The 15,690-nt window shown below is 38.3% G+C and overlaps 1 protein-coding gene across 1 annotated transcript in view; it reads right to left on the minus strand.

Moving 5' to 3' along the window:
* LOC124154781 (alpha-catulin) overlaps positions 1-15,690 on the minus strand; it is a 204,882-nt gene that overhangs the window by 18,331 nt on the left and 170,861 nt on the right. The window contains exons 10-13 of the mRNA XM_046528668.1: positions 15,311-15,432; positions 4,051-4,101; positions 3,430-3,538; positions 3,052-3,227 (exon numbers count right to left, since the gene is read on the minus strand). Coding sequence (XP_046384624.1) covers positions 3,052-3,227; positions 3,430-3,538; positions 4,051-4,101; positions 15,311-15,432 — 458 coding nt within the window. The remainder of the gene's footprint in view (positions 1-3,051; positions 3,228-3,429; positions 3,539-4,050; positions 4,102-15,310; positions 15,433-15,690) is intronic.

Raw genomic sequence — 15,690 nt, forward strand, 5'->3', positions numbered from 1 at the left:
CACTAATTGAAATGGGATACAGTAAATCTGGTTACGAGTCTTGCATGTATTTCAAAATTACTGGTGAAAAAATTGTCATTATTGCAGTGTATGTTGATGATTTTTTTGTATTTTTCAACGACTCGACTGAGGTAACACACCTTAAAGAGAAGTTGATGATGAAATTTAAAATGAAGGACTTGGGGGAAGTAAGTCATTTCCTAGGCATGAGGGTTACCAGGGATAGATGCAAAAACACCATAAAAATTGACCAGAGGCAGTACATTGTAGAGTTACTGAAAAGGTTTGGTATGGAAGATGCAAAGGCTGCTTCGACCCCTATTGAACCCAATTTGAAATTAGAGGCTTCCTCAAATGACATGACTAATTTCCCTTATCAGAACCTCATTGGTTCACTCTTGTATATATCTGTGTGCTCAAGGCCTGACATAATGTTTGCTGTGAATTACTTGAGCAGATTCAATGTTTTGCATGGTAAAGAACACTGGGAGTACGCCAAGAGAGTATTGCGCTACTTAAAAGGGACTATTGATTTTGGACTTGTGTACAGACAAAACAGAAGTGACATAAGTGGGTATGTTGATGCAGACTGGGCAGGTGATGTGAGTGACAGAAAATCTTATACCGGGTATGTGTTTATGTATGCTGGTGCTGCTGTGTCGTGGGAGTGTAGGAAGCAGCGGACTGTTGCTCTCTCGAGCACTGAGGCTGAGTATATGGCCATATCAGATGCTGCGAAAGAAGCAGTGTACTTAAAGGGATTGGTTGGAGAACTGCTAGGGAACTGTGGGGCCATAAATGTATATAATGACAACCAAAGTGCCCAAAAGATTGCCTCAAATCCTGTGTTCCACAATAGAACAAAGCATATAGATGTGAGGCATCATTTTGTGAGGGAGGTGGTATCAAGTGAAGTGATAAATTTACTGTATCTTCCCACGAATGAGATGATAGCTGATGTTATGACAAAGGGACTTCACAGTCCAAAACACATTTTTTGTGTTGAAGGTCTTGGTTTGAATTAATCAATATTGTTATGCTTGGACAAATTGAACATACTCTTGGTTGTAGTACAATTAAGCTGGTACAATTATTAGATTATAGGGGTGTGTTATTTGTAATCTGATAATTGAAATATCTTCCTTTTTCGTATGTCTTTTGTTCTTACTTGTACTTCCGGTTTTTTCCAATGAAGATCTCACACCTATACAGCCGTGTGTTAATTAATTAATTATCCTACCCAATCCTAACAAATATCAGATAATGTAAGCATCTCAGCCGAGTTAGATCATCTTAAACAAACATTTGTATAGAATGGCTATGGAAAACAAGAAATTTTAAGGCCCTAAATAGATCCAACATAAAACAAAAGAGTTGCCCGGATGAGCCACCTGAAAAACTGCTGTCCAAAGCCTTAATCCCATATGAGTCAACTATATCTGGTAAGATCCACCACATTCTACGACGGTATAACATCAAAACCACCTGCCATCACCTAAATTAAGGCACCGCTTGGTGAGGGCGAAAGATCCGATTGAACTGAAAACACCAGGGGTTTATAGAATTCCTTGTGAATGTGGTAAAATACATGCGGGGAAGACAGGCCAAATGTTTGTGACGAGGCTAAAAGAACACCCAAGATTTTTAGATTAGCGCAGCCAGAAAAGTCGGCCGTGGCGGAACACAGCATTAATGAAGACCATGCTATTAGATGGGGAGATACAACAATCCTTTGCCACGCACAACGTTACTGGGACCACATAATTAAGGAAGCAATAGAGATCTGCCTGGAGACCTGTACTCGGGTCTCCATGTATTGCTAGTAATGTATAAAAGATATAAGGGAAGAACATGACGAATTTCAAAAGACCTACAGCTAATCGGACGACACTTGAGCCGTATTGTTCTCCTCAGTAAACGGTCGTATCGGTTCAGTTTGAAATTGGACTTTTAAAGAGTAACACACCCTTGAAGATGGGAGACCGGTCGTCTCCCAAAACGTCAGCTTGTATGAAAGCATTAACCTGGCTGAGAACCCGAGAAGAATTCATCAAGAAAAATCTTATCACATTCAAAGCAAACAAAAATAATTTTTAATTCCTACAAATTGATTTCGCTTGGACACACATCTGGTTTAGTCTCACTTCAGGCAAATTTTAAGAAATGGCTAAAGATCTTATGGTGGCAATTCCTACCTTGTAGTAAAATGCACACTCAAAATAACAAGCTAAGCAATTGGATACAAAACTGCATAGTATTCTGAGTATTCAGCAACACTGATCACAAAGCCAGCCTACATTGATTTACAATGGAGAGTTGAGTGGAAGCATACCCAATTTCTGGAATTACATATTTTCCTTGAAATATGTATGTGCTTAGTGCTTAATTTGTTTATTTATATGGTTCTTCTTGCACTTCTGGCATCTATTCCAGATGCACTATGATGATGAAGATTTACATAATATTAAATGTGGAAAGAGAATTGTAAAAAATGCTTGAAGAAGTTAACGAACAGTCTGCAGGGAAAACATTTAAGTTTTTATAGAAATTCATTCTTAAGAAGCCTTTGGTATTAGCTAATGGAAATAGCTAAAATTGAACATTAAGAACAAAATTACTAAGTGAAATGAAATAGTAAGCTGCTGATTTACGTATATCCTTTGCTGTCAGTCAGTCATGTCGCAATAGACCAACGTAACATTTTGGAACTTATCAACGTACATGAGCAAAGGTGAGCAAAGGTTTATTTAGCAGGAGCGTAGAATATCAAATGGGTTTTGGAGTAGCAAATTTTTTGAAAAATGTACCATACAAAAACTTCTTTTATAGATGCTATTATTTGCTTACATTTTTCTACTTTTAACCTAAAAAGTAATTCTCTTGTTCTACAGTGCAAAGAAATCATAGAGTCATGTGAGGGGCAAAGGCTTTAATATCACCTTATGATTCCACCCATGATCACATCATTCCTTTGGATCTGAAGTAGAAATGAAAGCACTGGGTGGAATTGCACGAAGACTGAAGGCAATTCTAAGTGAGAGGAAAACCCACCTGGTAGGAAAATTGACGCACAACTTTGTAGAGGCGATTGGCTTCCTCAGCAAAGTATTCCGCCTGCGTGAACAGGTCTTGAGTGGTCCTGAGTGAGCCTTCACCACGCGTGAATCGGTACATGCTGAACGCCATCGCCGACATGTTTTTAGCTCGCTTCACAATGTCATTGTCTTCTGCGCCAGGAGGGGGGGCAGCACTGCCGGGGGCACTACCGGCACGCCGTCTCCGCCCCCCTGCGTCAAAGCGTCCCCCGCCGTCCTGCGTGCCCTCCTCCCCCTCCCCCATCTCCTCCCCCACTCCACCCCCTCCCGGCCTCCCACCCATCAGGTCCCCACCAACGTTCCCCCCCCCCGTCCATCACCCCCCCACCACCACCATTGCTGGCATCCACTCCACCGCCCTCTTCCCAACGCTCCGTCTCCGCATCCATCTCCGACGACATTAGCTTCATCTCAAGGCCAGCCTTGGCTATTTTTGCTTGTTCCTGTTAAGATAAGAGGCATTGCACCCCTATTAGCTCAGTGCATGCTCAATGCCCACATAGAGGTAAAAAGGAAAGCAAAAAAATGACAATCCATGCCGAAGCACATGATAATATTGACACATAATCCAACAATAATTGATTCCCTGAATAACGATGATTAAATAGTAATAAACTAATTTAATGATAATTTTACATGATCATGGAGTAGTACATAGTTGTTTTATGTTGGAATTGACTAAGTAGGTACTTATTACATTCCAATTTCCTGCATTGCCAACCGCAACAGGAGAAAAGATACTTAACATGACTACTTGAAGTTACCATTCGGTTGGGATAGATTATTAATTATTTAAGAGACATTAATTAATCATTGTTAAAATCAAAACAACTACTAATTATGAACCAAGGACACTTCAGTCTTGAAAAATTCATGAATAATTGTTTAAATAAATATGGTATTAAATTATTTTTCCATTAATCATCAAATTTATGATAAATTTTTTTTAGCCTACCTCAGGATCCAAGTGGACAGGTTTCAAAGGCTTTGATGTGGTTCCATGTTTCTGTATAAAAGAGAAAACAACCGTGAGGATTTTTTGCTAGCTTCAGTGAAATTAATTGAGTATTAACTTAAGTGCAATGCTGGATAACTCTCAAGCAATAGAGCATTCAAGCGTATTTCTGTGCCTATGAATATGTAGCAACAAATGGATGTCTAAATTTCAAACCCCACTTTTTAGAAGGCTGAAAGCACTATTATATGGAGAGTACAAGTGACTTCAAATCAACATACTATCAGTAAATATTCACATTCAAATATTGCAAGTGCATGTTCCAAATTTAAGAGGAAGATAACATAACTGACGAAAACATCATTAAACATAACCCTCTTCATAAGTAAGAATATCAGCATAATAGCGTGTGTTTTAGCCTCATGCTGAAGCTGGCAATGCATATCTTTGGGCAGAAGTAAGAAAAATCAAAGCTACTCACCTAGTAGGGGTTGCAAGCTGGACCTTACTTTCTTTCCGTAAAGAGATGAGATCTCGCCTAACTCTCAATATCACTAGGATAATTTTTGTTATAACAAACGACTGATTTACTTAAAATTTATTAGTAAAGATCTAGATTTCCACTCAGTACACATGATATGGTTAATAGGTACTCTTATACTATAGTTAAATTCAGTGTAGAAAATTAAAATTTCGACAGCCACTGTAATTCTTTCATTTTGATGGTCTAACTTTTTCTTGGATAAAACTAAGAACCCTCCTCTCACATATGTAATTCTTTGTACACTGAGCAATCAAAGCTTTATCTAGCTACCTATCAACTATCTACCTACTTCTAGCTTCTTATTAAAACATATAGGAATATCAAATCAAATCCTTACTAATTTTTCTCACATGTCCCACAATTTGGTATTATGTATTCCTATTGTAATTACACTTAGGATCACTGACATAGTGGACATTTTTCATAACATGGTTATTTTACGGCAATTAACATCACCACTGATATAATTAACTTACTCCCAATTATATGAGTAGATGGCATTGAGAAATATGTTTGAGTCTGTTTTCATGGATTCAGAGTCAAGAAGGAGACAAAATAAGTAAAAATTAGATTTTGAGGTTTTGTAACCCACCTCCAAGGACCATTAAGATATGTGTTTGTTGTTCTTCAATGTTTTAAATCTGGCACAGTGTGCAGGACACATAAGCAAATTTTAATGGAAAAATGCTCTGCATATTTCATAATGAAAGTATAACTTGGCTGATAACACATTGAAAAAGTACGTAATACAATTTCAATAGAGTATCAAAACTTACTACATACATACATATGTATACAATGTTAAGGTAAGGGTGGAAAATTAAATCCTGGAATACACCATGTGTGTACTATTGGCACTTACAAATTCCAAGAATTTTCTTCTTCCATGGATCCTGACCACATACCTAGTGCAATCCGTGAGCAAATGACCACATTCAAAATGTTATGCATAGGCATTCAAAGGTGCAAAGTGCTTGTCTGGAGCATTTTTTTCAGAATATTCATTTAAATATCTCTAACTGTGTACTAGAAAAAATAAAGCACTGATGTAATTGCTTTCAATCATCACTGTTGGGTCGTTTATCTAAAAGTAAATGCTAGTCCTGAAGAATCTATATGCATTCCAGTTGATAGCTGATTCTGATTTCTCGCAGGCTGCACACTCGCCCATTTCCTCTAAATAGGCTGACATTCAGTGACTTTATGGCCATAATTAGAGCTGATTTGAAATGAAAATTGCTATTTAATGTACTTAGGAAAGCACATTAAATAGCAATACATTACTTTGCACCTTCCTTACACCCCTCCCATGCATGTGCATACTTATTTCCAAAATACAGGTGGAAGGGATTTCCCACAATGGAATTCATTTCCATTCAATATCTCCTGTTATCAAGAGAGGAATGTGGCATTTATTGTTTTCATTGTGCTGCCAGGCTAGCTGTTAGTTAGCATTTGAGTAAATTATCTCATTTTCGCTTAGGATTCACAATCCAGCACTTCCATGCTTTCAAAGCAATGAACTCCCAGCCATGTTTGAAGAGGTCATGCCCTTGGAGTGCAGGGCACTACACTCGCGAATACACTTGAATTTTGACCGGCACTTGCTCTGCCCCTCCGATAGCTCTTGTCTAGCAATATAGTTTTCACACAATCCAAATCCAAAACATTCTCCCCACTAGTAATAGCTAGAGGTCCGTGAATTTCACGAGATGCGATATTGCGAAATAACACGAAATAACGCGCAATCGGTAAATAAAAACGAAATTTCACGTTTTTAGGTGGATTAGCGAAAAAATCACATCTAATGAGTCATAATCTATTAACCCATTAATCCCCAGCATTGCGTAAACGCAGCATTATTGCATCGTAATTATTAGAAAAAACCTTTGCGTCTGGATAATTATTTTTCAGGTTTTCTGAATTTCTGAAGTACCTTTCGTTTTAATTCAGTTAGTTTTGTAAAAATTTTCATTAAAATAATAGTTTTTATTTTACTTCGAAATTTGCCTATTTCGAAGCGCTGAAGTACTACAAATTGTAAATGATTTTTTACCAAGATTTATTGAGCAATCTTACTAGAGGTAATGTTTTATCTTAGCTCTAAGTTTCTTTATTCATCATGTTTATTTTTGTCACGAAATTTCGTCGTTAATGCTATAAATATGGTTGTTGTAAATAATGTTGCGTTTACGCAATGATGTGAATTCTCTGGTAGACCAGAGGGCTTTTCTCAAAGCATAACGAAACTTGTCAGTATGGCTTTTTATTGACAGCGCAGTCTTTTGGAGGCAGTTTAGCAGCATTTTTAGGACTCACAGGTTGTGAGTTAACAAAGTAAATGGTGAATGGCTTTTTAAAATTCCAAGATGGCCATCTGTACGAATTTTACATTGAACACTCTGGTACTTCGTAGAGTCGAACTGTTGCGCGCGCACGTGGAACCGATACAGGGCGATGTCATTCCCATGTCGTTGAGTGGAAGTATTACTTAGTAGACGTTAAATTCAGCTTTCGATGCATCTAGTTTCAGAGACGGTTGAATGAGAGGGTGAGAAACCTATTAGTTGAAGCAGGATTGTGATGGAAGGTGGACTGTTCCTCTAGTCGCTCTTTGGAATTTTCTCCGTGCAATCCTGAATTACCTATTTTTTTCTTCTATCGCTTAGGTGATGTAAGGCTACCTAGCTTCAGTTGGGTTCGTATCAGTTAAATAGTCCTCTGAAATGCATCTTTATCTCTCATCCAGTAATTATATCAATAATACCGCAGTAGTTTTTTATCGGCGTTTTGCAAAATAATTCATCCTGGGGTTTCATTCAGATATAAAACTGAAGAAAATTTTACCCGTTATTTCTACGCCTCAGACGTATATTTTAGAAGAAGCGTCAAGAAGGTAATTGAAGAATATAAATTAACAGGAGAGGCGATGTATAATATTTTCTAAATTTTGGAACTGCAATGGGGATTACATCTTCTCAGTATTTCAAATATGGATGATTGCAGGAGGTGCTGCAAGGCAAATCACAGTTTACTCAAGTAGTATCTAAAGAAATATTTTCCAGTAACCGCGCACGCCCAGGTAAAAGATGCAGAGAACAAACAGGTCCATCTAAATGTGAAAAAATGGCGAGATCCGTCGCTTATTTCTCAGTGGAAAATTACTTGAATTAATTTTGAGCTACTCAAATAACTACGCTGAGGAGATAAATAACCATACATTTACTCAGAGTAAGGCAGATTAAAAAAAAATTATTGGAATCATAATGTTGTCGGGGTATCATATATTACCGCGCACTAAGTTGTACTGGACAAGCCAAGAGGAGATGTATGTCGCATTGTGAGGCAATGTATGACGCGGATTCGGTTTGATGAATTGAAAAAATATCGACAGCTCTACGATAATTCTCAACTACACAAAGTTAGGCATTTTTGAATGTCGGACCTAATCTCAATAGATTATACCAAAATTCCATTCAGTTTCAGGAATTTTCCCAACAAATGGTTCCATATTTCAGGTGGCACGCAGCTAAAATGTTCATTCGTGGGTAAAAATGTTAGAGTAGGTTATGCATTGTCGTGTCTGGCCTCATCAACAGGCTATCTCTATCAATTTTTGCCATATGGAGAGGTGGAACTTGAAAGTGATATTTCTAGGATCTCTTAAGCTCACTAGGAGAATGGTTGTTCTAAATTTTCTGAATTTTTGTAAGACTACAAAATTTCACACCGCGTATTTTGATAATTTCTTCACCAGTTACAATCTGTTAGCAACTTTAAAGTGATAACTGTTATTTTTCAACGGAAACATTAAGAGACAATCGAACAGAAAACTGCGCACTCATGTCTTAGAGAGATTTGACAAAAAAACCTAACAGGGATTTCTATTATTCGTCTGACGGGTCAAAACATATTCTCTTGGTGCGATGGCATGATAACTCTGTCATCGCTGTTGTTTCAAACTACGGTAATATGGAACCCATAGAAAGGACAAAAAGGCACGAAGATTTCCGTAGACAATCGAAATATCATCAACGATTACAATCAGGGAATGGGAGGGGTAGATTTACTCAATAATTATGTTGCATGTATCCAGATTAACGGCAAAAAAACTCTATTCCGAAAAGGGATTGATAGTGCAGTGGTGAATCTGTGGTGATTTTACGCCAACGTTACAGGCCAAGCTATTCCATTGTTAGAATTTCGGTCCGAGATCATATAATTTTACTGAGGCAAGAAATCGTTTCCAATACAATTGCTGATGAGATTTGGCATAAAAATCGGTGCTCACATGCAGGACACCCTAGGAAAAATGGCATACCCCAGCATGCCCGTCAAAATAGAATAATGCATTTCATCCGCAGGCATACTTATAACTCCCGGCGAAGAATTCGTGCGTGCAAATCAAAGATAAGTTATATTGTTAAAAGTGCTACGTTTAATTCCAAGCATTATATTATTGAACATTATATCAGAAAAGACGATGAAAAAAAATATGCAACCTAAGTTTTGAAAAGTTCTTTTTTGTTTTTATTTACCGGAGTTTTCCCAGCGTTGCGTAAACGCAACATTATGCAAATCATATATTATGATGAATATAATAATTTTTTCTGAAAATTAATCTTAATTAGGCCAATATAAACCGTAAAATACGAAATAACCGAAGGTAAAAGCCCTATGTGCAGCCTGGGGAATAATGGGTTAAAGACTAAACCTTCATTGTTTAATGCTGCCAACGTTCATTTGCTCTATTTCATTACGATTCCAACGTCAATTGGCTCCTTTAGTCCCGCGCATAACACATCAGCATAATATCGCGCACTATAGTGATTTCTCCGCCAGAATTTGCCGTTAAATTTATCACAGCCTCTCTCTTTGATTCCCATGTATCAATCCTGAAATATTTAGAATGAGGCGCTTTCTCAACTGAAGAATTAGATATTATTAATTAAAAATGTGCGGAACGAAATTTAACGCGGCCGCGGAAGAGCGGAAATACAAGCTCACACAAACGGTAAGCGTCAATGCCGAGCAGTAATTCCGGTGACTCACCGGGATGCATTAGACAGCATTATTGGATAACTTGTCGCAGGAAAACCTTGAATGTGGGTATATTGTAACAATTTCGTTGACTTAAACAAGGTCGCTGGCTGGTTCACGGCACGGCCCACAGCGTGGCAGAGAGTTGTCTCGTCTGAAAGCGGCCTGAACTTCGGGCGTGCAGCCGTCGTGATGTGAACGGCGGTCGGCAAAAAGTCGTTTCGTCAAAAAGCGGCCTCAATGTAGCATTGTCTGTATTTCACTGGCAATCTGCCAATCTGGCCCGGCGCACCACCGGGCCAGATTGAAATGGGCGCCGTGGTGACCACGGTGGCCGTCAAATGTGCGATTCGATTCGTTTAAAGACGTCTAGACACGTATGGGTATTTGAACGCCCAAAGCGCTAGCAGTTGAGAGAAGGGAAGGAAGGAACGGAAAGGATAGGAGGAGAGGGGGTTCTCCTTATTAGCGGATGGATCGTCGGATATTCGGCTCCCCACTGAGCTACAATGCAAAAAAATCATTTCGACATTAGCCAAATCTAATATCTAACTCTTCAGGTGAGAAAGCGTCTCATTCTGGATTTTTCAGGATCGATAAATGGGAAATAATTTTTTAAGTTTCTTTGAATCCGATTATGTTTTGTTAAGTGTGCTTCTTTCACTGCCTTTCCTGACCGATTGGCAACAGCTGTAATCAAAACTAAGTGATTTTGTTGTATCTAGCTGCTGTCCTACCTTCCCTCAACACCTGGCTGAGGGTTATCGAAAGGTAACCCGCGACATTAAACATTTCGGCCGATTTGTAAATTATACATACTATGGTTATACCGCAGCTACCCAGCACTAAGTTTGAAAACACCATTGTGATAGGTTGTGTTTTGCGGTTGGTCTGTTTTTTTTATTGTAGTTCCAGCTTTAAATATCGAACAAAGGATAGGAATTTTAAAATGCCAAAAGCAAGAGATACTGTTCATACCAGGGCAAGTGAATTCAGCTGAGAAGGATTTTATGTGAAAAACAGAGTATTACTGTGCGAAGTTTGTGATTAAATATTTAATTTGAAAGATGAGACACTTCATTAAAGCACATCAGTAGCGATACTCATAAACGTGCGAAAGAAAGGGGACCCGCAAAACGACAGCTATCATTTGAACACACAGTCACTCAGTCAAAGGAAGCAAAGGAGGAGCTTGTTGTTGCTACTACAGAAGCATTTTTAAAGGCTTTATTTAGTGTAGAGAAACTTGACAATCCAAAAATTCTGGAATGGCTCTCGAAGTAGACACGTATGAGTAGTGGGAATTTGCTGTTTGCCGATCGTATTCGCCAAGACTACATATTTGAACCATTCATACACCTTGAACCAATTTAAGTTAAACCATTTCTTTCATTTAGTTTTATCAGAAATTTTGTACAATCCAAATTGTGTTAAATGTTATGTAAAATGCTTAATAAAAGTATAAGTATTCATGAAACGTGTGCCATAAAATAATAAAACGCCTATAAACGTGGGAAAATTGTAGCATTATAATAACACCGCCAGGATTTTCTATAACACCGAAATCACATGGTTTTAAAACGAATTTTAGCAAAGAATAAAACCACTTTCACGGACCTCTAGAAATAACTATGATGAGATAATCATAATAATTTGGCAGCCCCTGAAGCAGAATTGCAGCAAAAAACTTTTCAGCCACATGCTCACCAATACCCTTGAGCTGGAGTGTCACCTCGCTAATGTACGAGTCCATTGATGTCCAGTCACATTTGGCACGTTGAGAGAAGCAGAAAAACAAATTGCCATTCACCTTTGTACTCATACGCCTTAGCTAAGGCATCCCCTGCTCTTTTGGCTGTTCACGTTGCACCATAAAGCAAATGTCTGGCAATGACAGTGCAATACTCTCCCTTCCACAATCTTCAAAGCCAATCCTAAACCTTTGAGGTGCTAATCACATTGACACCGTCATTCACTAATTCCTTCGGAACTTCAGTCACCTTCAGTAGATTCAGGATAAAAAAACCTCAGGGGGGGGTTAATGGGGGCCCTTGCCAAGGGCACCTAACCGGGAGAATGGGGGGCCCCTCCCCTCGAAAATTTTAGGTATTGCATCCCAAGAAATGGGTTTTGATGCTATTATGACTATTTTTTGAGTTTTTAAAACTAGATTAAATTTAAATTTAAAAAATTTCCATTTTGTAAGAAAAATACTATGGAAATTTAGAATTCCAAAGCTTAGAAAATTTAATAATGTATTCAATCATCTATTTAGGAATTAGTTCCTTGAAACTGCACTGAAATCTAGCATACCTCCAAATAACCTTTTCAAATAGATGGGATCAAAAGAGCATCAGGTTCGCAATTTATAAGAGATTTCTATGAAAAATAAAGTATTTTCCATTACAAAAACTGTTAGAATTTGTTTAAATCCCTCTATTTACTACCCTATTTTTTTATTTTCTCCCAGACCCCGGTTTTGGACCCTCCCAAACAAAATTCCTGGCTACTCCACTGTGCGTCACCTTTTAGAGGCTTAAAAATATATGTATTATGTATTAATAGAAAGCCATTCGAATCATTACAGACCTTAAAAGCAGAAGTAAATGGCTGGTCCTCATTTAGTGTTTTTCCGCATTTAGTGTCTTTAAATTTTGTCCCCCTGAAAAACGTTAAATCAGGATTCTACTGTACCCCCTTTTCTCCCTTTCTGTCAATCATTTACACATAGTCAGACCCTTCTATTTCCAAAAGAATAAGTTCATTTCCGAAAAGAATTTTATGGCATGACAAAAATTTCAACTGCACCGATTCCATATTTTCAACTAATTATGTACCTACAATGTTATCAATGGAGAGAGGTGATTAGAATTCATGGGGCCAGAGGACAAGTTGTAAGGGTGGGAGAAATTATTTTAGAGTTGATCCAACTTTTGCTTTGAGTGGAGCTCTTCAGTGCAATGTTCAGTCCACTGGATGGACTTTTAAGCTATTGTACCCCGGTGCCATCTTCATAGTGAGTTCGCTGAAGTGACCATGGAATTTTCTCCATCCTTATACCCCATATCCCAATCTTTATCATCTATTTATGTATTCTTCTTGTAAGAGGCACTGAGTTATGCAGGGTTGCCTTGAATTACCTCGATGATGATGATAAGGTAGATGCAAGGAGGAGACGACATGAGCACAACATTTTCTTGTCCACATAGAGCTGCGTGGACAGGCAAAGTGCAAGGTTTCCACTTACCATGGAAATCCAGAATACTCGGGGAATTTCGCTTTTCTGGAAAATCGGCAATTGTTCTGGAAAAATTGGCTTTTGTCATGTGCAGTCTCCGGCAAAAACTAGCCCATTATGTTGGGTTTTCACGACACACCCACATCAAAGGAAATAATAAAATATGTTAATAGATTTTTTCTCTAATATTATCAGGAATCCAAATCACTTGATTTGCTTCCATTAAGTTTCGATTACAAAAAATCTTCTGCTAGATTAGCTGCAGAATTGATATTCTTAACTTAATCACACACAGTTCATATTTGGAAACTAGTTGGTCTTGAGCTAACAGTTCTAGGTGACAGCAGTGTCATCCTGGGGCATTTCATGCTCTTAAATTTGGTATCATGTGGAGAGCACTTAAGGAAGCAGTCTTTTGGAGAAGGTAGTAGAGTGTGTCTGCCATAGTATTGTTTGTAAGGTTCAGGATAATATGTATGACAATGCCTGTGCTGTTTTTTGTTATGCTTAAATATTTGAGGTAAATTTTAAATAGAATACACACAGAAAATTAATCTAACCTCATCTAATTTGTGTACCTTAACTGTGTAGATAAGTCACTATCATCTCAAAATGTTACACACGGTATTAGAAAGACTTAACAATTATTCTAGTTACCAGTAATTTCTTACACATGTGAAAGATTTACATAAAAATACTCACGCTTGGGCCTGAATAGTAACCTGGAAAACATAGCAATTCCCCTGGAAAACCTGGAAATCTGGGGAATTTTTTAATTGCTACGCACTGGATACCTGATATGTTGAGATGTAACATGCATTTCCACCTTTCATTCTGTGCGTCATTTTAGTGCATCGTGTGTTTCTATGCAAGTGCAAGTGGCACACACTGGAATATTCCAAAATATGTAGCAGTTCAGTCCCTATTTCCACCAGGTGACTTATTGTATGCATAAAGTCATATTCAAAGTGTAATTGCACTAATCAAAATTATGCAATTCTAAGTTTGACTGAATTTCCCATATTGCAATTAAATCGATACATCCACTGCACAAGCGCTCAACAATCGCCCACCGAATCGAATCTGCTCATCTAGGAGTCCAACAATATGAATGCGCTCTGCTGGCAGTAGCCAGAGCATAAACGCTCACCTTCAATTCTCCAAGCTTCAGAGATGAGCGCTTGTGCTCGGGCCATCTACTGCCAGCTGAGCAGATTCGTATTGTGTTGGACTCCTAGATGAGCAGATTTGATTCAGTGAGCAGTTGTTTAGAGCTTGTCCAGTGGATGTATTAAAATATATTAGAGGTGGAGTGTTCAAAGTCAGCCAATCACGATCTCCCTTTTTTGCTCTCTTGTGCTTCTCAGAGACCAGAGCAACATTACGAGCATGGCCTCCAATTTTGACCAATCAGTGAGTGGCAGTGAGTGCTTCAAGAGATCCCACCCACTCTTCCATCGCTACCACACAAAATAATTCAGAGGTTATTTTCCAGAGAATGAAGGGTTCTTGAGTTAATCACCATTTATAGTCTCCCTTTTGAATAACGTACGCTGATTGCCACTTCACTCTGTCACATGATCGTGGCAGTCTGTCACATCTGTCAAATGGTGGCACCTGATTGGTTGACAGGCATCTCCTGATTGGTCAATCCAGTATGCTGTATGCAGTTAGCAAAGCTTTGAAACCTCTTTGGGGAGAGAAAGAAAACAGATGCAGGAAACAACATGAGGCATGCATTGACCGATTCAGTAACACCTTCAACATATTGGCCACGGAAGACTTGATCGTGGGGGACATGACCCAAGAAACCTTCATTCACCAGGAAAATAAAATCCTATTTTGGCATGAACAACACAAATGGTAATTTCCATACTTTTTCAATCCAACACTCAACTGAGTGTTGGATTCAAAACGTGTGGAAATGACCAATGATGAATATAGCGAACTTCCTCAAGATCAGGCCTGAAACGATTTTATCCTATTTTGGCAGTGTCCACCCTCCCATCAAGTCAATCAGGGGATATTAGGATTCTAAATGCTTGGAAATGTTATTTCATCCCTTATTATGATAAGTACAATCATTGTGAACATTTGCAAGCTCTTCTTCATAGGACGTCTCTCCTGCAAGTCATAGAAATCCTGATGGCTGAAAGATTTGTTTTCATTTAGAATGACTACAGTGATCCTTTTGCCTTTCAAATGAGATTGATGTGAGCCAATGGCATTTTAGCTGTCATCATTAATAAATATGTTCATGATGACTGTATTGTTTCCAAATTAATTAATATTATGCTCAGGTAACACAGTTCATGAGAATTTGTGAAAATCAACTTGATAATTTACCCTACCACCAAATAATTTATAAGAACTATGCATGTACGTCCCATAATGTTACCCCGTGGGTGGGGGGGGGGGGTGACAGTTGGCGGACTTACCCCAGGTCGAGGAAGAGACATATACACTTGCTTCTCGGGAACACGATTTCTGCACTGAACTGTGACCTCCTGAGCCACTTGCGCCACATCACCCATCAACGATTGCCACATATCCGCAAAAACTGCAAAGGAAGCAAACAGATTAGGGAACAAATATTTTAATAGCAAGTCCACTAAGATTGAACTACCCAATTACTCCTTTACTCAATTATTGAGTTGGATAATAAATTGAAGTCATTTTCAGTGAAAAAAGCTGAAAAGATATGAAATTTTGTCCTAATTGAAAGATTTTTCTTTACAAAAACCAACAGTTCGATTTGTTCACCACAGTGAATTGTTAATTTTGAATCATTTGTATGAGAAATTTCAATCTATAATTT

Source organism: Ischnura elegans, chromosome 1, assembly GCF_921293095.1.
Source record: "Ischnura elegans chromosome 1, ioIscEleg1.1, whole genome shotgun sequence".
Taxonomy (NCBI): domain Eukaryota; kingdom Metazoa; phylum Arthropoda; class Insecta; order Odonata; family Coenagrionidae; genus Ischnura; species Ischnura elegans.